Genomic DNA, 23,032 nt, shown 5'->3' with positions numbered 1-23,032 from the left:
TTAACTAGAAAAAATATTTTTTAAGACAAGAATACCTTTTTTTATCAAAATTTTCTTTGAAAAAACACGGACTATTTGACAATTGCTCTCGAAACAGCCCGGACAGTAATAAAAACTAGAAATTTTTTGTTAAATACACGGAAATTGTGCTTCTTTGTTGATCAAAACAAATCATGTATAGTATTGAAAGTACGTTGCGTAGTGATGAAAAATACTATTATAATTACGAATTAGCAGTTAATTGACCTGATCGCATGTTTTTCACTCAAAAAAGCCTATAATCGAAAATAAAAATGGACAGATTCACTCGTAAAACCACGATCCTAGCCGACCACTATACCTCCCGTGATAACGACATATTGTAAAATTATTAGAAAAAAAATATCAGTGGATATGATTGTATGTATGTATGAATGCTGGAACACCGAACTGTTTCTACATGAGTCATTTATTCTCATTATGTAATTTGAAACCTCAATATTATGCATGGCTGCTCAAATCTTATTGTGAAACGTTTCGAATAGAAGATTAGGCAACGATTTCTTCACTTCTATGCAAAACGTATGATAACCTCCTTCATTACCAGTAAAGTCATCTTATCAATTTGACTATTGTATATTTTTTAATAAAGATGTAAATGTTAACAACACCACTTCATTCAATTTTATTTCGTGATATAAATAAATGTGAAGTACAGAAAATTTTAGCTCTTTTATAAAACATAAACAGATGTGACAAATTAAATTACACAATGTAATAAACAATTACATAGGGTCAATCAGAAATATATCTATATCATTGAAATGGATGTTGGTTTTAGAAAAAAACAAACGCATATGTCTTCTTTAATGTGTTAATCACGTTAGTTTATGATAAAAAGACACAAGTTATGCTAGTTATCCATATTTAGCATAAAGGTATGTCTTGAATTTACTATAAGATTTGCAATTAAACTAAAAATGTCACTGTATAGAGGGGTCTTCACTCTCTAATACTGAGCTTTTGGACTTTTTCCTCTTCAATTTCGTCAAGGTAGTTGCACATGTAGTCATCAGAGAAATGTAACATCTGTTGTAAAGTGAGCAATGTTAGAATGTTTACGTTTTCATTTAGTTCCATCTCTGACTCATAATTTTTAATTGGAAGAATGTGTGACCTTGGAAGTCCTATTATCTGTGATACTCTGTTTATTGTTTCCTGGATAACTGAGCTGAAGAAAACCTTCGACAGGTTTTCAGCCGTAGTTTCACACATCTTGTCTATCTTTGTTAGCAACACCACCTGTGGAACTCCTGTAATATTTTTAAATCCAACTATAAACAAAGTTAACAAAGTTAAAACCAACAAGGTATGTTTCCATTATTGATTCATGTTTATAGACAAGTTTTCTGAATTTGTAACACATGTTAAAGGAAAACTGTAATTTAACTCATATGAACAAATGCGCACAGTTTGCCCTGTCAGTGTACTTTCAGTGATATTGCACCACAAGACACCACTCTTTGGGAAAGCTTAAAACGTGTAGTTTATTCTTATAAGACTTTTTTTAATAAATAACTCAGATATGTATTTCGGTTAGTTGGAATGGTAGTATGTTTTGTTTAGATTCATACTGACCCCGTTGATTCATGCGACTCTGAAGTGTCTTCATTTTCTCAATAACCTTCTCTGGTATGACATCAACTGTGCTGCCATCTATGACAAACACGACACAGTGTATCTTTTCTGATAGATGGGGGCTTGCTACAAACCCTGGAATGTCTGTTGATAGAGGAACTGAAGGATTTAACTGAAAAATTATACATATATTTTTAACTTTTATAGTAAATATAACACTGTAACTTTGGTTGATAAAAACCCATGTGCTATTTAAAGTATCACCGGTCACGCTAAAATAGTGAAAGCTGAACTACATGATAGAGGGCGTTTAAATTCTATATATCATAACAATTTCATATATTCAAGTGGCTGATTCTTGCAAAATGACAAAAAGGAGTTTTAATTTCATAAATTAAAAACCTACCTGACATATGCCCGTTAGGATTTCTTTCTCTCGTTGGTATTTAACTCGCTCTCCACCGGAAGTTAAAAACTAGTACTCAGGTGTACTGTTATGACTTCCGGTCCAGGTAAACGAGATCAGTTTTCTTTCTCGGCGCTTGAAAGACGGTCGTGTTTTTCAGCGTGGTATAAAACTTATATAAACTGTAGTTATAATGAATAGCGACAGTACTAGTGAGCATGTGGATGAACCACGAGATGAGAGCAGTGTTAATGGCGCGGGAACCGCCATTGACATTAGAAAAACCAGTTCTTCAAGTTCAAAGACGACGAAAAAGCGGAGAAGTCGATATGACATTCTTGAAGAGAAAATGAACAGTAAGTTGGACACTGTAAATGATAAATTTGATACTTTAATAACATTGTTTCAAGCCAAGAATTGTGCCGAAAATGGCGACAAAAAATTCTGAGGCAAAAGGTTTGTCACAAAGACAACCTGAAGGTCGTGAGCGTGAGCAAACACAAAGTTTGCGCCGGGAATTGTCAGAAAACGAAAATTCTGATGACAATGTTTCAATCAGACCAAGGGAAGATGAAATATTAGGTGAAAGTGACAATGAGTGGGACACAAAGTCCTCTGATGAAGAACACTTGTCCGTAGAGACAAAAAAGTGTTTGTTTGGGGATGATGCCTAGACAAAAAAGTCTGAAAAGAAAATGGGCATTGAAATTGACGAGGCACAAAAGCAAGTATTGTTAAATAGTTGGAGAGCTGAACATCCTAATTTAGTCTCTGCTTTAGCTGAAGAAAGCAAAGATGATTTTCCAGTACATGAAGATACTGAAAAATTTTTACTGGTTCCTACTATTGATGATTTGATAAGTAGATGTTTGATTAAAAAACATGGCAAGAAAGCTTCAGGTACAAAAGGTGGTAAATGTTTATTCAGTCAACCTAGTAAAATGATTGAAAAAATAGCTTGCAGAGGTCAACAAGCTGCCTACATGGGTATTGTTATGCATATTTACATGCAACAAGGTTTGGGTGCGCTAATGCAAACTTTACAGTCAGACAACGTAGATTCTGATAAAACAATACAACAGGTTAGAGATGTATTTGCCATGTCCACTAAAAGCTTAGATCAAGTGGGGCGTACAGGTACTTTTCATCACATTGTACGAAGGCAAGTAGCTATGACTGATACAGCTTTATATGAAATTGATGAGGCTAGAGACTTGTCTGATTTACCATTATCAGCAGATGGTGTGTTTGGATCTGACTTTGAAAAATTTCTCAAAACTCGTAAAGAGAAAAATAAAGCTCTGGACGACTTACTACCAGACATTAGTGTTAAACAGTCCTATTTGGGTAAGAGAAAGACTGTGTCTTCTTCAGAAGCCTCTGGTTCTAAGAAACCTTATGTGGTAAAGGACAAAACAGAGTCATCAGATCGTTCTGGTTATTCAAATAAGCCAAATTTAAATAGTAGACAGTTTGAGAAAAAAGTTAGGCATAGTGAGACTAAAAATGAAGTTCCACATTTTCGGATCCCTAAGTTTAAAAGAGGGGCTAGTAACAGTAGAGGAGGAAAAACCTCAGGACACTTTAGATGACAAGGTAAGAAAAGTGAAGTTTCCGAAGATACACATACCGGTCGGGGGTGGTTAACACATATTTTACAAGAATGGGAGCAGATAACCCAGAATCAGTGGGTTCTGTCAATAATCAAAGACGGTTACAAACTGGAGTTTCTGCAAAAACCTCCTTTTCAGGGATTAAAAAGACAGTAGTCAGTACAAAAAATTTGGATATTCTAAATTTAGAAATAAATTCTTTTTTTGGAAAAAGGGGCTATAGAAAAAGTACCAGTCAAAGAAAGAATGACAGGTTTTTACAGTACATTATTTCTAGTTCCAAAAAAGAATGGACAAATGAGACCGGTTATAAATTTGAAACCACTAAATCAGTATCTTCGGAAGCAACACTTCAAAATGGACACAATTTCAAAAGTGTTAAACTTAGTAAAACAAGGAGATTGGGCAATAAGTCTGGATTTAAAAGACGCTTATTTTCATATAAAAGTATTCAAAGATCACAGGAAATACCTCAGATTTTCTGTTCAAGGTCAAGTTTACCAGTTCAAAGCCCTTTGTTTTGGCCCAATATCATCACCACGAGTTTTTACGAAGGTGGTGTCAGTAGTTGCTGCCCATTTAAGAAAACAAAACATACGTCTAGCAGTATATCTAGACGATTGGATGTGTGTCAATATCAGTTTCAACAAAAACTTGTAATAGATCGAGAAATAATGTTGAATCTCCTTGTTCGACTAGGCTTTTTAATCAATCACGAAAAGTCCAGTTTAATACCAAATCAAACAATCACTTTATATGTATATGATAAATTTTTTATCGCTATTTTACGACAAGTTCCTTTGATCTTGCTGACTTATATTTACCTTTCTCAGCGGAGTCGAGTGATATGGAAATTATTGCTAAAAACTAAGGTGGCACACGGCGTTGCTTTTCCGTACCGGCTGAAGCAATAAAATCAATCTCGTTGAGATGAATAATGTTAATCTATAAATATAGGTTTGACGTTGCTGCTACGATTCTTTCATTTCAGGTTAAATTGTATGTAAGTTTCGTATCATAGAGGTACCAGCAAAAATATCAATGGTCACAACCGAACAGTGACAGATTCTCAAACTAACTTGTGACTTGTCGAAATAAAGCTTTCATTGATCAACAAGTAGTCATCTTATATTCACTGACCATGAACAAACGAATAGGCTTGGACGATAATTTCGCAAAACAGTATAGATTAGTAGAAATTCATTAATAGTACAAAGTTTTTTACGATTTTATAAATAGTTCTTATATAAAGAAGAAAATAAAAGAGAAAATAAATTTTAAAAACATTCGATTTTTCCGTATTTGTTATCACGCTGAGAAAAGTCGACAGTTCTTACCTAGTTATGTATGGACAATACCCGGCCACGTCCACTTATATTTTTGTCCATCTGATGAGTTAAGCCTTTTTCAACTGATTTTTATAGTTCGTTCTTATTTTGTACTGTTATACCACTGTTCCAGGTTAGGGGGAGGGTTGGGATCCCGCTAACATGATTAACCCCGCCACATTATTTATGTATGTGCCTGTAGGAAGACAGGAGTCTGTAATTCAGTGGTTGTCGTTTGTTTATGTGTCACATATTTGTTTTTCGTTCATTTTTTTATATAAATAAGGCCGTTAGTTTACTCGTTTGAATTGTTTTACATTGTCTTATCGGGGCCTTTTATAGCTGACTATGCGGTATGGGTTTTGCTCATTGTTGAAGGCCGTACGGTGACCTATAGTTGTTAATGTCTGTGTCATTTTGGTCTCTTGTGGACAGTTGTCTCATTGGTAATCATACCACATCTTCTTTTTTATAATACAATAGCATAATATAGAGAAAATAATCTCATGATCAATGATATTTTAAGAGGGGGAAATTGTTTACCAATGCCCAGAATTAGTTAGTTAAATGCACAAACAACTAAGAGAGAAAAAATAGGTATTCAATAGAACTGCAGTGTGTGTCTTTATAGTTCAAGAATCACCTCTTTGTATTTGTATCACAATCGATCAAGAGTCAATTGGTAAGATGTGTCGATATGGAACTGACATCATCGGTAAAAATAACATATCAGGCGCTGTTGTTTTTAGATGTTTTTTTTTCATATTTATGACCGTTATACTTGTATTGTAGAGTTCAGTTTTCATAACCCTTCTGGTTGATTTTGCATCAGGCTTCAACTGCTGATAAAGTTGGTAAATGGAAATCATGTACTCTCCTGATTTACTAATTCAGGTATGGAAGCACCATAATATGAGACAACCTATTTCATCTGTTTTCTATGTAGTATTTTGCGAACAAGTCGCGTCTTTTCATCTATTTTTCTGTTTTTCTTTCTTCGACCAACGGTTTTTGAATGTCTTCATGATTGATTCTGCTTTTTAATTTACAACTGAGAAATGGGTTATTAACAATCAATAGTCACGTTTGTCAACAATTCTACTGTGAAGACGACCAACAGTGTCTACTTTGAGATAGGGATTTTCATACATTCTAAAAAGATACAAATCAGATTTTCTGGTTTCGGTAGTATCCTTTAAGAAAATAATGTCCTTTTGCACAAATTCGAATGTTTTTAAAATTATTTTCCTCTTTTTTTTCTTCTTTATATATAAATTATTTATAAAATCATAAAAACTTTGTAATAATAATGAATTTCAACTATTCTATACTGTATACGCATATTCCTCAAGAATGACTATATCTTATCATACAGCGCTTTATTTCTACAAAAATTAAAATGCACATGTCATAGTTTCAAGTTACTAGAATTATTACTTCGTGAATCACCGAACAGGTTCTTACAAAATCTTAATCAAGAAAGATATAAAAAAAATATACAAAATAATCGACAACATATTTGTAAATTGTCGTTGATTGATATATATACAACAAACAGGCGGTTTTCAAAAAAAAAATTACTATGCATATCGAATAGATAAATTATTTCTGATTCAAGTGAAGCAGAACACATATATGTTATATATATATGTTTGATATTTTGTCAACGCTTGGAGTCAAAAGATAACCCAAATTAATATTAATTCCTAACCAACTTGGCATCTCGATTTTGTTTTATTTCAATATCATGTATATTGATAAATATGGCTACCTGGTGTCGATCTGGTATATGACCGTCCAATAAGAAACACATTTCATGTGCATCAATTCCCTGGTCTGCCTCAATTCCTCTGGTGTCATGTATTCTGAAATTCAGTGGTTCACCTGATGTTGTATTCCTGATTTGATACATTCGGTACTACAAAAAAAATCACAAACAAATATCCGACGCTATAGAAAGTATACCAACATGATAAACTATATGATAAAAACATATTTATTTGTAAAGATATTCATTTACGTCACAAGTCAGCAAATTGAATGCTCTTTATCAATTTTTTTAAGGGAAAACATCTTCCTGCAAAGTCAAAGAATGATTGAAACAAATGTGCTGAAACCTTTAGTATGACTTTTAAAAAGTTAAATTATTTCACTCAAACTTTTCCGCAAGTAAAAGTTAAATTGACAGTTATTGGTACCATAAACATTCTCATGATCTCTTAAGTATGTATATACTTCTCAACTACTTTTGTAGATGTTACAACTTATTTAAGTCCAGAAACTCATTAAAAAAAAACACTTATAAGATTTAAAAACATAGCCTAATATTTTCTTTGTGAAGTCCAGTACGAGATGTCGCGCATGTTTTTATTTACTGTGAGATACTTCTTATCCGAGGATCAGTCTTTCTGTATGTTATATCTTATCTAGTCACTTGCCCAGTGTCTGCATGCTGAGTTTTCCCACTAATCAGTAATTAAAACAACCCAAAGTAAACAATAAAATATCCAAAGGACATATGAGATGAACAAACCTATTTTTCATTTATACTTTTGTTAAGGATGTTTGATTGTCATATGTTGGAATTTCGGAATCCTCTTGTTTTATTCATTTGATTGCCATAAAAAAATGCCCATTAATCCCCATTTTTCTTTTTATAAATCTTTGAGATATATAATCATAAGCCATCTGCTTAAGTCTCATTAATCTTTGCTAATTTTTTAATAGTTTTTTTGGGAACTTTAACATGTCAAATAAAAATATGAAAAAACAAAAGAGAACATTTTTCAGCCAAAAATTTCAATGGCTAATATCTCTCAAACAAGCTCACAGACCTATATATATATTTTTCGCTCTTTTGGTTCCTTAGTTAATCCTCTATTAATATATAATAATGTTATAAAAAGCTTGTTATTTTGAAACAGAGTAGCGAACTTCCTAAAATCAACATAGAAACATATCAGTTACAAGAACTAATGTGTTACCACAAAAAAAAATCATCAGAAAACATTCTTTTTCTTTCTTTCTATGAAAACTCTTTTATGCGAGAGTGGTTCATCAACATTATTACATGATATATGTGTCAAACGACAAGAATTCTTATAGTTCAGTCATGTTGAGGTCACTGTCATCTAACAGGAATTAAACCAATGATTTTTTTTCTGTAAAACTTTCGGTGTTTCTTTGAAATAATCAATGTTAATATTATGCGAATTAGAGTTATCAAATCAACAAATTTGTCCTTTATCCTTTCCAAATTATGATCATTGATCAAAACATACATAATTACAAAACATATCAAATAAAGTACTACTCACAACAGTTGTTACGCTATGTTCTGCATTACCACTACATGCCTGACTTGTTATATATCCTTTAAAGATGGAGTTTATGGTGTTAAAGAAACTCGATTTTCCTGCTCCAACTTGTCCAACCAATAAAAAACGTGCCTTAGGAACTTTTAGTTCCTGAAGAGGTTTATATTGTTCTATCTTTTCTTTCAAGTCATTGAGTAGCTTATAAAAAAGATATATATATGTATATAAATATATGTTATGTATCATGGGAATTTTACAGATAAGTAAGTAATAGCCGTCTATGCTCTTCAAATTTGTACTTTATAACTATTTTGATCTGAGCGTCACTGATTGGTCTTATGTAGAAGTAACACGCGTCTGGAGTACTAGATTCTAAGACTGGTACATTTGATAACTATCAGATGGTAAAATTGAATTTTGTTGAACTTCTGCTTTTCTAGCTTTAAAACGAGTAGTATTTTGTATTTCAAAACTGAGAGTGTGTCAAAAAAAGGTTACTCGAAGTCGAAAAGTTTGGCAGTGTTTACAAGGTTCAATGTTCGATCACAGATAATTGTAACAGTTAGAATCCGTGCAAAAGTAAATTATAGATTTTACTAAAAAATTCACATATTACAAAAATATTTGACTCAAATCTGAACAGTTTTAGTTTTAATTCAGTCGAAACAGTACCTTTTCATCCCATTTTGGACTCTTCCTCCACGGGCTTTCGAAAGATGGTCCAGCACCTAAGTCTATCAATGAAATATTTATACAAACAACTTATAATGGAAAGCAAGATTATGTATCGTCTACAAAAGCGGTGTGTGCTTTTCTTATTGTTGAAGGCCGTACGATGACCTCGAGTTGATAATTTCTGTTCCATTTGGTCTCTTGTGTGGAGTTGTTGGCTTATTGGCAATCATACCACATCTTCTTTTTGATAAATCATCAGTTACGCTGAAATAATATTAAGGAAGAAAATTTTGTCTGTTTATGAATTGCTCAATTATCATTCACTGTTTTAATAATAGTATGCCAAAGTTTACAAAACAAAATTTTTCTTTCTTTTTTTTTAGTCATGATTTATTTTATCACGGCATTCGAAGTCGAAGTCGTAGTTGTTAAAACAAACAAACAAGTTCAACACTAGCATAAATATATGGGTTTTGTTAAAATCAAGATTTTGTTTTGTTTATATTTCTTCTAGCTTGTCAATTAGTCGTTTCCTTTTAACATTGTTACAAATATGTTGAAAATATATGAATTACTGGATGAGTTACTGTCTATAAAACAGGAAAGGTCACTGATAGAATTTCAAACTGGTATTTGGTTTAAGATATAATATGAAACAGTTGTACTGATATTTATGTTTCTTTTGGCTTGTTTACTTCTGAACTTGTATCATTATGAGCATTATGACATGTGCCACAAGTTGAGCAGGAGCTGCTTACCTTACGGAGCACCAGATATCACCCTAGTTTTTGGTTGGGTTCGTTTTGATCAGTCTTTTTTGATTCTATGTTTAGTTTTCTGTACTTTTGTTTGTCTATATATATTTGCCTTATGAGTTTGAATGTCCCTTTGGTATATTTTTTCTCTTTTAAATTATTTCTTATAGAGTGAAAGTTTTTGAAATGTATATGCCCTAAATGACTATTGGTTTCTTACTTATGGTTAAGATATACGATTGTTCTTTGAACTTACCCATTACCAAATACACTTCTATATCTTTAATTTGTAAATGACCATTAGAAATAGAATTATATGTTTCGCCATTCATGGTATATGAATGACCAAAATTGGTAGTCCCGTTTAATTGATAATACGTTCCACTTCTGTTTACAGTGCCTGTGAATGTTCTAAGATCATGTCCACCACCGAAAGTAGGACCATATGTGGCATCGTCGTAAATGGAATTATAATTATTACCATTAAATGGCATTTTAACTGGAATCCAGTTTCTATTCTGGTAAAGTCGAAAAAGGAAAGCACTTGCATCGACATGATAAGCTCCTGCACTACTCCAACTAATAGAAGTATATCCACCAAAAACTGAATCGTTGGTATTGTACAAAATAGTAACCGTTGGTCCCCTATTATTGCATTTATTATGAAATGCAGTTGCAGTACATCCATCCCTTGTTGCTTTGTATAGAAGTCTATATTCTTTATTCCCACCAATCCATTTATTCATTTGCAATTGGTCATTCTTCTTAAATTCAACGCTCATTTTGATGGAGTTTAATGCCTTTAGTATATTATATATATCTTTATATATATCTAAAATTTATTTGAAACTCAATTTGATACAACAAAAAATATATCATATGACAACTATCGTCCATTCTCTTTTATATTCAAACGAAATAAATAAGATGTGTACTTACAAAGCTCCATGTTGAAGGCCGTACCTTGACCTATAATGGTTAACTTTTATAAATTATTACTTTGATGGCGAGTTGTCTCATTGGCACTCATACTACATCTTCCTGTATGTATATATAGGTTATCCTGTGTCATTAAAAGTCAAATTCCAATACGAAGTTAACTTAAAAATAGTGTTGCTGCTAAAACACTGACTAGAATTAATTTGGCTCGTTTAATTTTCATAAAACTTTGACAAAATGTTTACTTCGACCCTTTGAAAAAAATCAAATATTCAAAAATCTTGTACTAATCACTTTCTCGGAAATTCATTTGGATATATAGCAGTTCGGCAAACACTATTTTTGATCAATGAGTATCTTAATATTATCTTATCAATACAACAGTATTAAAACGATAAACTGATTTTACAGAGTTCTCCCTGTAGTTTTAGGTACCACCTTAATGCGATAAAGACGATTTTTCGTTGATTATTGATAAATTTCTTTTATGTACACGATATTCGACCTTTTTTCTTAAAAATCAAAGCAAATTTATAAAATAAGGTTTTTGTGGTTCATTTCATAATTTTTCTTTATTAAGGAATAATGTAGATCTGAAAAGATGCTTCTTTAAACATGAAGCTGTATTAATTATATGTTCACAACCACATATTCTACAGATAACGCACACTTGTGGAGATGATCTATTTTGTATAAAATCGGAAAGAATGATAACATATTTTTTTTTCATGCATTGTGAAATTAACAATTAAAATATAAACATAGATATGTTATCCTGCGTCATAAAAAAAGTTAGAGAAAAATATAAATGCCACTAAATTATTCTTTAATTCGGTAACACGATTATGTCAATGTTAAATTTCACGACATTCGACCTGCTTTCTATAATTTCAATTCGTTAGTAAAAAAATCGTTGGTTCTAAATGTTTAAGTTCATCATTGTGAAACAATGACGATTTTAAAAGAAGATGCTTCCTTCAAGAAAATTGTAATGAAGTTTTGGCAAATGTAATTATATCTTTAAAAACAATGTAACGAATCACCGACACCCTTGCAAATCGAAACTCGATGTTTGGTTAGGTTTTTTATGCGCTTTTTATGTTCACTAGGAAAATTGCATTAAACAGTATGATGTTAACAAATATCAATGGTAAAAGGTTAGAATTGACTGTTTAATTTTCATCGTTACAAAAATGTATATAAGAAGCAATGTAAAACAGTGGAATGTCGACCTTTTTTCTCATCATAACATTTCTAACATACGTACCTCAATTTACATTTTCTTTTCGTGGTAGTGCATATGTCTATGAAAAATAAACAAATCTTCAAATACAAATACAGTTTGAAGTTCAAATGAGAAACAAGAGACAAAAAGTTCAACAAAACCGAATAATAAAGTAGCTAGTAGAATTGATTATTTTCTAGTTAGTCAAGATGTGAGACCAAGAGTACTCAGCACTGATATACCACCTGCTACTATTCAATATACAGATCACTTAGCGATTTCACTTAAACTAATCATTGTCAAGGGAACAAAGGAAAGGGATACTTCAAATTAAACAACAGTATTCTTAATGACGAATCATACAAAATAAAAATAAATACTTTGATAGATAAATATGAAAAATTAAGAAATAAAAAAAGTCTAGCAATCGTGTGGGATCTCTTTAAAATAGAAGTAAGAGAGAAAACTATAGAACATTGTAAATTAAAAGCTAAACAGAAAAGAGACGAAATTACAAAACTCGAACAAAAACTTAAACTTATGAATGAAATTCATGATAACAACCTGGATGGAAAAAATAATAATTTGCCAAATATAATAGATTCAATAAATAAAACAGAAGAAACGCTACAAACTCTATATTCAGATAAAATAAAAGGGGCACAAATAAGATCACGAGTTAAATGGATAGAAGAGGGCGAAAAAAATACAAAATATTTCTTGGGATTAGAAAAATCAAGACAAACAAGGAAAAACATTACTGCTATAAGGGACAGTAAAGGAGAAATAACAGAAGATCAATGCAAAATATTAGAAACGGGGAGAAATTATTATGTCAATTTATATAAGTCAACTAACCCTGATTTAAGAGAAATTGAAAATTATATTAAAAAAACTAAAATAAATTACAAATTAAGTACACAAGAAGGTAATGAAATTGACGGCAACCTGACAATAGAGGAATGTACACAATATGTTTTTAAAATGAAACTTAATAAAACACCAGGTATCGATGGCCTCTCAATTGAATTTTATAGAGCTTTCTGGTCCAACTTACAAAACTTTGCTGTAGATGTTTTTAATAATTGCTATGGAAAAAAAGAATTGACAAATTCTCAGAAACTAGGATTAATTACCCTTATATACAAGAAAAACGACCCATTAAATTTAGATAATTATAGACCAATTACCTTACTAAATGTAGATACCAAAATTATAGCATACTCTCTTGCACAAAGACTAAAACCAATATTGCATAAAATCATTCATAGTGATCAAAACGGTTATGTAAAAAACAGATATATTGGATTTAATATTAGACAAATCCAAGATATTATAGATTATTCGGAAAAATTCAATGTAGATGGACCAATCCTATTTTTAGACTTCACAAAGGCATTTGACTCGCTAGAATGGGAATTTATGTATTGTTCTTTAAAGAAATTTGGTTTCCAGGAATCTCTTTTGAGGTGGATAAATACTTTATACACAGATATAAAGGGTTGCATATTAAATAATGGCTGGATTTCAAGACCCTTCAACATTGAGCGCGGAATTCGTCAAGGGTGTCCCGCGAGTTCTATAATTTTCGTAATTGCTGTTGAAATTTTAGCAAGTAGATTAAGACAAAATAAAAGTTTTAAAGGTTTTCAAATTAAACTAGATAATAAAACCCATACCTTAAAATTAAGCCAGCTTGCAGACGACACCACTTTATTTTTAAATTCAAAACAAGAAGTGTCATTAACTCTGAATATTATAGAAATTTTTGGATCACTTTCAGGCCTAAAGCTTAACCGAAATAAAACAGAAGGAATATGGCTCGGCAATTTAAAGTCCTGCAAAGATAAAGTTGAAAACATTAATTTTACACAAAAACATATAAAAGTTTTGGGTATATACTTTGGACTTAATAAAAATGAGTGTAAAAAATTAAACTTGCAGCGACAATACGAAAAATCTGAAAAAATAAAGATTGGAATAAAAGAAATTTAACTATGTTAGGTAAGATAACTCTTGTTAAATCATTAATCTTACCGAATATTACTTACGTTGCATCTGTAACCGAAATTGATAACGAATACCTAGCAAAATTTAAAAAATTGATATACAGTTTTATATGGAATAATAAATCAGAAAAAGTTAAAAGGGATATAATAAGTAAAAATTACCATGATGGCGGGCTTAAAATGATAAACATAGATAAATATCTAGAAGCGATAAATATTAGTTGGGTAAAAAAACTCATCGATAACGAAGATCTATCACCCAATTGGAAAGTCTTACCAAAACTTTATTTTGATAAATTTGGACAAGAATTCCTTATATTTAAAATGAATTTCAACAATATTAATTTGGTCTATCAACTGAAAGAACTAATTCCATAATTTTACTTAAGAATAATCATATCATGGATAAATTCAAAATCTGAAAAAGAATCAGATCATCTATCATATAAACAAATTAGACAGCAGCTTATATGGGGCAATACAAATATCAAATTAAACGGTAAATGTCTCATTTTCAAAAACTGGATAAACAGTAAAATTCTTTTTTTAAATGACATTATTGATAATAAAGGAAAATTTAATCAAAAAATGATCTTAGATAAACTTTCCTGTCATGCTAACTGGTTTTCAGAATATTCTAAATTAATGAAAGCAATACCAAAACAGTGGTTACAAGAGCTAACTAAAGAAGAATCAATAAAAACAAAAGTTGCCATTGACTCCGAATATAAATTTAAAGATAAAAAAGGAAAAATGGTATCACTTAAAAACATTTCCTCCAAAGACATTTACATCTCCCTCTTAAATAGATAGGATTTCAAAAATGGGACAACATATTTATCTTGGAAAACAAAACAAACAAAAGAAAACAAATGCTAAATTATATCTTTTATTATATACAAGATAATAAATTCAAAATGTTAAGATGGAAATTTCTGCACTACATTTTACCAACCAAACAATTACTCTTCTCTTGGAAAATAACTAAAACTCCGCTATGTAATATTTGTGATACCATCGAAGATTATGAGCACTACTTTTTAACATGCAAATTTCTGAAATCATTTTGGGATCAAATAAAACTATTACTTGATAAACTTAAAAAAGGACATCATATCATATCAATTAAATCACTTTTGTACAGATACAAAATAAACGATACAAGTTATTACAGTATTAATGATTTAATAACAATTATTCTTTTTACTGTATATAAAGGATACTATATATCCGAACAAAAAACAAAACAAATTAATATGTTTGAAATTTTCAAAAAAGAATTTCTTCAATATCACGAAATATTGATAAATAAAGAAGGCAAATATGAAAAATTCCATAATCTGATTGCAGCAAAAATTAAATTAATTTCATAAATTAGAATTTATAATACATCATGTTATCATATTTCTATTCCGTTACATACTACATGTCATTATTACTATATATATATATATATATATATATATATATATATATATATATATATATATATATATATATATATATATATATATATATATATATATATATATATATATATATATATATATATATATATATATATATTGTGCACTAACAAGTACTAACTTATCAATGAAATGCTATATACTAACGTTAACGAGGCCGGGATAAGGTACCGGTACTTCATGTATCTCTAACAAATGTAAAATTCAAATAAAACATTATAATTTCAAAAAAAAACAAAACAAAAAAAAACAAAAAAAAAACAAAAAAAACAAAACCGAATAAAATTATGTTTACTTTTAAATCTAGATAATATACAAAGCATTTTAAAATTAATTTTATGAAGACCAAAAAAGGTATTATTTGATTTCATTTTTCCAGTCCCGACCTAATTTTTTGGTCAATAATGATAAGGTATTCAACCTTTCCTTTTCAATTTATGGGAAGACGAAGGGTGCATTTCTTTCTAACACAAACGATACAAACGGCTAAGCGCGCACATGTTTTGATCATTTGTTTCTAACGTACGTTTGCAAAGATTACATAAACTTTGTCAAACTATGCACTCGCTAAAGATGCGTCTACAGTTTGTCGTTCATCGTTTGTTAGTACAAACGCTACATTTGTTTCTAACTTCAACCTGATTAAACGATGTATTGGAATTGGAATTTTTATGTAAGGAAAACATTTTCTGAGCATAATGCAGAAATGTTGATAGTACTTCAGTTGTTAATACTGTTACGTCTTAAATGTTTTGTAAATGTGTCGAAAAGTGGCAATGCAATTTATAGTCAGAAAAATCTTTATCTGGTAAAGGTGGTAATAAACTTTGTACATATAATCTATTTAAGTTTTGAAACGGAAAGTTATTGTAAAATTCCAATGCCATTTTCGCAAAGGAGTTCTTTTGCAAAATTTCAATGTGGTGTAGCACCACTAAGAATAGAAACTGGGAGATTTGAAAAATCAATTTTAAAAGATCGAGTCTGTGATAATTGTATGAATATGTTAGAAGATGAGGCCCATGTTATTTTATCGTGTCCCTTATATAACGATTTTAGAAGACAAAAATGGATGAAGCAACACATTTTAAAAGTGATTCTATGTCTTTTGATGATATACAAAAATTAGTGTTTTTATTTAACGATAATAATATGATTCGTAGCTGTGCCAAAACCTGTAATCTTATTTCAAATAGACGTTAAAATGTTTTATAATGTAAATAATGTTCTTGTCAATATGTTTTATAATAGATGAATTCTTTATATAATGTTTTTAATGTTACAGTCTCTTATGATTCTATACAGAATAGCTCTCTTTTTTTATCTATATATCTTTACATTTAATGTAATGTTGTATTATATGTTATTGAGAGACACTACAAACTCCTCAGAGTCTGAATTGACCAGTTTTTGTGCTCGACCAGTAAAATCGAGCACACATTTTACTCGACTAGTCTCGACATTGTCTCGACTGTACTTAACTGTACTTAAGTGTACTCGACTAGGTCTCGACTTTACTTAATTAGTCTGATTCAGTACTTGATGATCTTTGTGTAGTCTGAAATGGTCTTGACCAAGGCTCGACCTGTCTCGACCTGTCTTGACTAGTCTCGACCTGTCTCGACTAGTCTCGACTCAGTCTCAACCAGTCTCGACCTGTCTCGACTAGTCTTGACCTTCAAATTTAGTTTTGACTGGTGTAAATCAGCCCATCTAACTAAATTAAATATTGATCTTAAAAAATTCAAGCTTATTAGGTAGTTTGATTTATTGCTGTGAAATGAAAGAATTTAATTTTACAATATGTAAAAAAAAAATTATTATATAAAAATTCAGATAGGCATCTTTAATTTTTTTTATAACTTTTTCAAATCAACTTGGATTTTCATCAAACTATGCAGATATCTTAGATATATATCAAGCTTACTGAATCCCATTTCATTTAGATTTTTGTTGTATTGCTGTAAAATTTAAGAATTAAAGTAATCTTGGTATAAAAAGCTAGGATTTGCAATTCGGACAAAATAGAGATAGTACACTTTAATTTTTTTAATAACTTTTTCAAATCAACTTGGATTTGCATCAAACTATGCAGCTATCTTACATATATATCAAGCTTACTGAATCCCATTTCATTTAGTTTTTTGTTGTATTGCTGTAAAATTTAAGAATTAAAGTAATCTTGGTATAAAAAGCTAGGATTTGCAATTCGGACAAAATAGAGATAGTACACTTTAATTTTTTTAATAACTTTTTCAAATCAACTTGGATTTTCATCAAACTATGCAGCTATCTTAAATGTATACTAAGCTTACTAAATCCCATGTCATTTTGTTTTTTGTTGTATTGCTGTCAAATTTAAGAATTAAATTAATCTAGGTCAAAAAAGCTAGGATTTGCAGTTCGGACAAAATAGAAATAGTACACTTTAATTTTTTTAATAACTTTTTCAAATCAACTTGGATTTGCATCAAACTATGCAGCTATCTTACATATATATCAAGCTTACTGAATCCCATTTCATTTAGTTTTTTGTTGTATTGCTGTCAAATTAAAGAATTAATTTAATCTAGGTAAAAAAAGCTAGGATTTGCAGTTTTGACAAAATAGAGATGGTACACTTTAATTTTTTTCATAACTTTTTCAAATCAACTTAGATTTTCATCAAACTCTACAAATATCTTTGCAATATATTGATCTTACTGAATCATAGGTTGTTATTTTGTTTGGTGTATTTCTGTCAAATTTAAGAATTTAATTAACCAGTAGGTCAAAAAGCTACGATATTAGAAATATATCTTTTCTCATAATTTGGGAAAAAGTATACATAAAATATTAATATAATTCCTTTAATGTTTTATTCCTTTTGATATACACTATATAAATATATCAAAAAGGGATGAAACATTAGAAATTATTAAAATAGTTCTTCTGATTTGTGGTGATTTATAAAGCAATACCTTCTGCTTGGGGCAAACTTATTAAAAAGATCACATCTACCAGAGAGTTTTAAATTCTAAATAACATTTATTCAAAGTTGCAACATCCTGTTAAATCTAAATCGCAGGGCTTTTAATTCACTAGATAAGTAATACACGAGTTTAAGAAAAGTAGGGCTTTCTTTTTACCTGTAAAACTCACGTGTAATGATGTAATTAAATCATGTATAGTGTCATGTCATTAAATTTGACAAAAAATATATTTTAAAACTTTATAACAACCTGGGATTTAGTAAGATCACCAAGGTAGCTATATAGTTTTGATAAAATCCAAGTTGATTTGAAAAAGTTCTTAAATAGCTTAAAGTGTATTATCTCTATTTTGTTCGAACTGCAAATTCTAGCTTTTTTGACCTAGATTAATTTAATTCTTAAATTTTACAGCAATACAACAAAAAACTAAATGAAATGGGATTCAGTAAGCTTGATATATATGTAAGATAGCTGCATAGTTTGATGCAAATCCAAGTTGATTTGAAAAAGTTATTAAAAAAATTAAAGTGTACTATCTCTATTTTGTCCGAATTGCAAATACTAGCTTTTTATACCAAGGTTACTTTAATTCTTAAATTTTACAGCAATACAACAAAAAACTAAATGAAATGGGATTCAGTAAGCTTGATATATATGTAAGATAGCTGCAAAGTTTGATGAAAATCCAAGTTGATTTGAAAAAGTTATTAAAAAAATTAAAGTGTACTATCTGAATTTTTATATAATAATTTTTTTTTTTACATATTGTAAAATTAAATTCTTTCATTTCACAGCAATAAATCAAACTACCTAATAAGCTTGAATTTTTTAAGATCAATATTTAATTTAGTTAGATGGGCTGATTTACACCAGTCAAAACTAAATTTGAAGGTCAAGACTAGTCGAGACAGGTCGAGACTGGTTGAGACTGAGTCGAGACTAGTCGAGACAGGTCGAGACTAGTCAAGACAGGTCGAGACAGGTCGAGCCTTGGTCAAGACCATTTCAGACTACACAAAGATCATCAAGTACTGAATCAGACTAATTAAGTAAAGTCGAGACCTAGTCGAGTACACTTAAGTACAGTTAAGTACAGTCGAGACAATGTCGAGACTAGTCGAGTAAAATGTGTGCTCGATTTTACTGGTCGAGCACAAAAACTGGTCAATTCAGACTCTGAGGAGTTTGTAGTGAGATGAGACTTGAATAAAATATTGAATTGAATTGAAATTGTATTTTTTTATACGTTTGTTAAAAGTCTGTTTACCAACAACATGTGCATGCACTATCGAAAGTGCAAACAGGGTCAGTAAAGACTTATCAAACGATGTTTTTGTTTCCACTTTCGTTGCGTTTAGAAAACAACAACAAACGCCACACAACGTTTACAAAATTTTGGTTAGAAAGAAATGCACTCTAAATAAGACATTAAATCGACCGTTTAAATGCTTTTACCTAAAACGTTTGTGGAATGTTTCCGCTCTAAATCGTAAGAAAAAAGGATCATAATTAAATCTTCCTCGTCATTTTAAATTTTCTTATTTCATTTGAATACATTCAAAAATTGTTGAAACGTAAATTACTTCAACAAAAGCCAAATATTCTGTATTGAATTTCGTCCCGGTCCAATACGACCTTTTTACAATATTGGAACGGTCCGAATATCAAAAAGTAAAATCACAAAAATACTGAACTTAGAGGAAAATCAATTCGGAAAGTCCATAATCACATGGCAAAATCAAAAAACAAAACGTATCAAAAACGAATGGACAAGAACTGTCATATTCCTGACTTGGTACAGGCATTTTCAAATGTAGAAAATGGTGGATTAAACCTGGTTCTATAGCGCTAATATTAGCTTACGACTTATATCAAAAGGGGGATCTGTTTTGCAAATGCTGATTTATCCGTATTAGGGTTAATGTGCTCATTTCATTAATAAAAAGCATAAACTTGGAATGTCTGTCTTAAATTAGTCTTATGTAAAGATATAAAACAAATGATATTCATGTGACTGAAAAGAAAGTATTGTTGTCCTTTATGAGACACAAAAAAGATGCTCAGCAGAATGTACACAGCCATGTATCACCATCATTGCTGGTGATCCGATGGATAAATATGTTGTAGAGTTGTCTCTGACTCAGACGTACTTATAAATATGATTATAAATTGTCTATTTTAGACGATCTGGTACATAATGTTAGTTCGTTCTTTTTATTGACTATATATATTCGGTATTGGGGATAATCATAGTCGTTTATTCCTTCTTAGTAGTTTATATTTCCTGAACCTCCATGTATGCATAAAACCATTTATTTACGTATTACGTAATATTACTTTTAATTCACGAAGTAATTTAATGATATCTAAATAGTCATATCAGTTACATAATATATCAGGATTAAAATTGTGTATGCAAGGTTTTATTTACAAAAGACTCCTTAGTTACGTTATAATGAACAATACTAAAAACGCTAAATAAAGTACGATGTAATTAATCTAGAAGTTGATAAAAAAAAAAAAAACATTTAAGAAACCTTTCAATGAATTTACAGAAACACTCACCTGAATAATTTCTCCTTTCAGCCTTGATATTTAAACGTTTGATTAACTCCACTTTAAGAAAGGGTGTATTATTTTTAACACGAATATGGCAGGTTATTTTATTGTGTGCTCTCTGTGCAAATTATATTGTTTTACGATAAACTGCTATAATAACGAATGATTTCAATTATTCATGATAACACATAATTTTTATTGTCCACGATACCACGATAAGTGTTACTATCGTTTAAAACTTATGTGCTCCTAATAATGACGTCATATGGTAAATTCAAGCTGAAATGACAGTAGGATTGTCCTACCAGGTACATGGCATATATATAAACACATATACATACATATATTAATATGAATTGTTATACAAATCTAAAGAATGACGGTTGGCTTACACTTATCGATGATTGATTAGTGACTTTCCATTTGGATTTTCCTCGGATTTCAGTATTTTTGTGATTTTACTTTTTACCGAAAATACGGAAACTTACCTTTTATCAAGTTCAACCAGGGTCAAAATCTTTCAATATTTTTCAACAAAGCCATATATTTTGTAATTGTTTTTTTAATATGATTTATTATTAAGAAACTATATTTTGGTATGTTGCATTATGATAGTTGGAAGAATATAATTGAAATAAGTGTCATCAGAAACAATAGACTATATCCGATTCGAATTCGATGCATTTCCGTTAAAAACTTCGTGCGTTTAAGGGCATCGTTACTTCCTTCCAATGTTGAGCGAGCGAATGAAAAAGTAGGAAGCAAATTAGAACGAAGTAATCAGCAAATTAAATTCTTATTATTTATAAGCAGCACTGCTGTCATTAGATGATATGTGATGATTGAGTACATACATGCAAACATTATTTCTAGTTTACACTGCGTAATGACGACCACTAAAATGCTTGATGAACTTTAAAAGTGCATGTATTCAGACAATTCCATCTATCTGGTAAATGGCGCCACTCATTAGGTGCGAATGATTGACGAATTTTCCCAGTGAAGGACATAACTCGAAATAGGTCTTTTGTAAAAAGAAATGGCCGTGTATATTCCGCAAAATTTACTCTAAGTAAAGACAAATCAGTGACTCTGATAAAGTTTTAAAGCATTTCAGGAACTGGATAATCAAATTTCAAATGAATTTTGTGCTTCAGAAAATTTCAAACTTACTTTAATTATTTAGATTCCTTTTATTTACGTCTCCATTTTTTTTTCTAGAAAATACAATATCTAATAATTGAATGCACAGCTATTGAGGAGCATAACTATTAAAGAATGAAAATACGTACCTCAATACAAAATGCACATTAAAGATTGCATCATTTATATAATGGATATGTATAGATAAATGAAACCCAAGTGTATCGAAAAGGCATGCAAGTTATGAAAGGGAAGGGGATTGTAGTTACGACGTAAAGAACATATCCGATATCCATAACGGTCAACCAACTCGTGATGGCGTCCGTAAAACTTACGAAGGGATGATTTCAACTTCACCGCTTCTATATTTAAAAGTCATATTGTGACCAGGCTATATCTATGAATGGTTTTTTATCGCCTGTTATTGCTTTATGTTTATCCATGTATCACTTGTATCTCCTTAAGACCAGACATGGAAATAAAAAAAAAACTAGAAAAAAAGTTCTGAGCGATTTCTAATACAACAGAGCATTTTTTAGTTATGTACATATATTGACTGTAAGCACTATCCTATCTACGATACTAAACATAGTATTATTATTGATGAAAAGGCGCAATACACATACTTATCTATTTAAAATATTTAATATAAAAAAATATATGGATTTTAATTGAAATTATGTCAACTCTTTAAATTTTAGTTCTATCAACACTCGTTCATTCCATATATTTAGAATAGACTACTCATACTCAGTCTTCAAAGTAACTTGAAAGAAAAATATTTTGCAGAATTGTTTTATAACAAACGTTGTTTTTTTTAAATGTAGTAATTATTATTGCCTATGTTGTCACTTAAGGTCAAGTAACGGTAAATGGGCTATGTCACAGATTTTCTTAAATTTTACATACACCTAATCTAATGCAAATATCTGGATTTAAAAAAATATTAAAACCTCCACTTATAAAACAAAATTGCTAACAAACATACTAAAGCTGACATTACAATAA

At 30.2% G+C, this 23,032-nt stretch overlaps 1 protein-coding gene across 1 annotated transcript; it reads right to left on the bottom strand.

Moving 5' to 3' along the window:
- Positions 1 to 650: 650 nt before the first annotated feature.
- On the bottom strand, positions 651 to 10,537 carry LOC139516064 (interferon-induced protein 44-like). The gene is made up of 6 exons (XM_071305882.1): positions 9,968 to 10,537; positions 8,954 to 9,015; positions 8,282 to 8,479; positions 6,736 to 6,882; positions 1,618 to 1,789; positions 651 to 1,292 (listed from the first exon to the last, which is right to left on the bottom strand). Exons 1-6 carry the CDS (start codon positions 10,491 to 10,493, stop codon positions 982 to 984), a joined length of 1,416 nt encoding a protein of 471 aa, XP_071161983.1. The 5' UTR covers positions 10,494 to 10,537; the 3' UTR covers positions 651 to 981.
- Positions 10,538 to 23,032: the final 12,495 nt, after the last annotated feature.

This window comes from Mytilus edulis, chromosome 3, assembly GCF_963676685.1.
Source record: "Mytilus edulis chromosome 3, xbMytEdul2.2, whole genome shotgun sequence".
NCBI lineage: Eukaryota > Metazoa > Mollusca > Bivalvia > Mytilida > Mytilidae > Mytilus > Mytilus edulis.
Note: the sequence above shows the minus strand (reverse complement) of the source record. Positions and strands in the feature narration are given on the sequence as shown.

Bases quoted from the DNA above. Each gene is read 5' to 3' on its own strand.
- LOC139516064 (XM_071305882.1), bottom strand. From the start codon at position 10,493: ATGAGCGTTGAATTTAAGAAGAATGACCAATTGCAAATGAATAAATGG. The intron at 6,883-8,281 runs GTGAGTAGTACT...TTTTTTTTGTAG, and splicing joins AACATAGCGTAACAACTGTT to TACCGAATGTATCAAATCAG. The intron at 1,790-6,735 runs GTAGCCATATTT...ATAATTTTTCAG, and splicing joins ATATACCAGATCGACACCAG to TTAAATCCTTCAGTTCCTCT.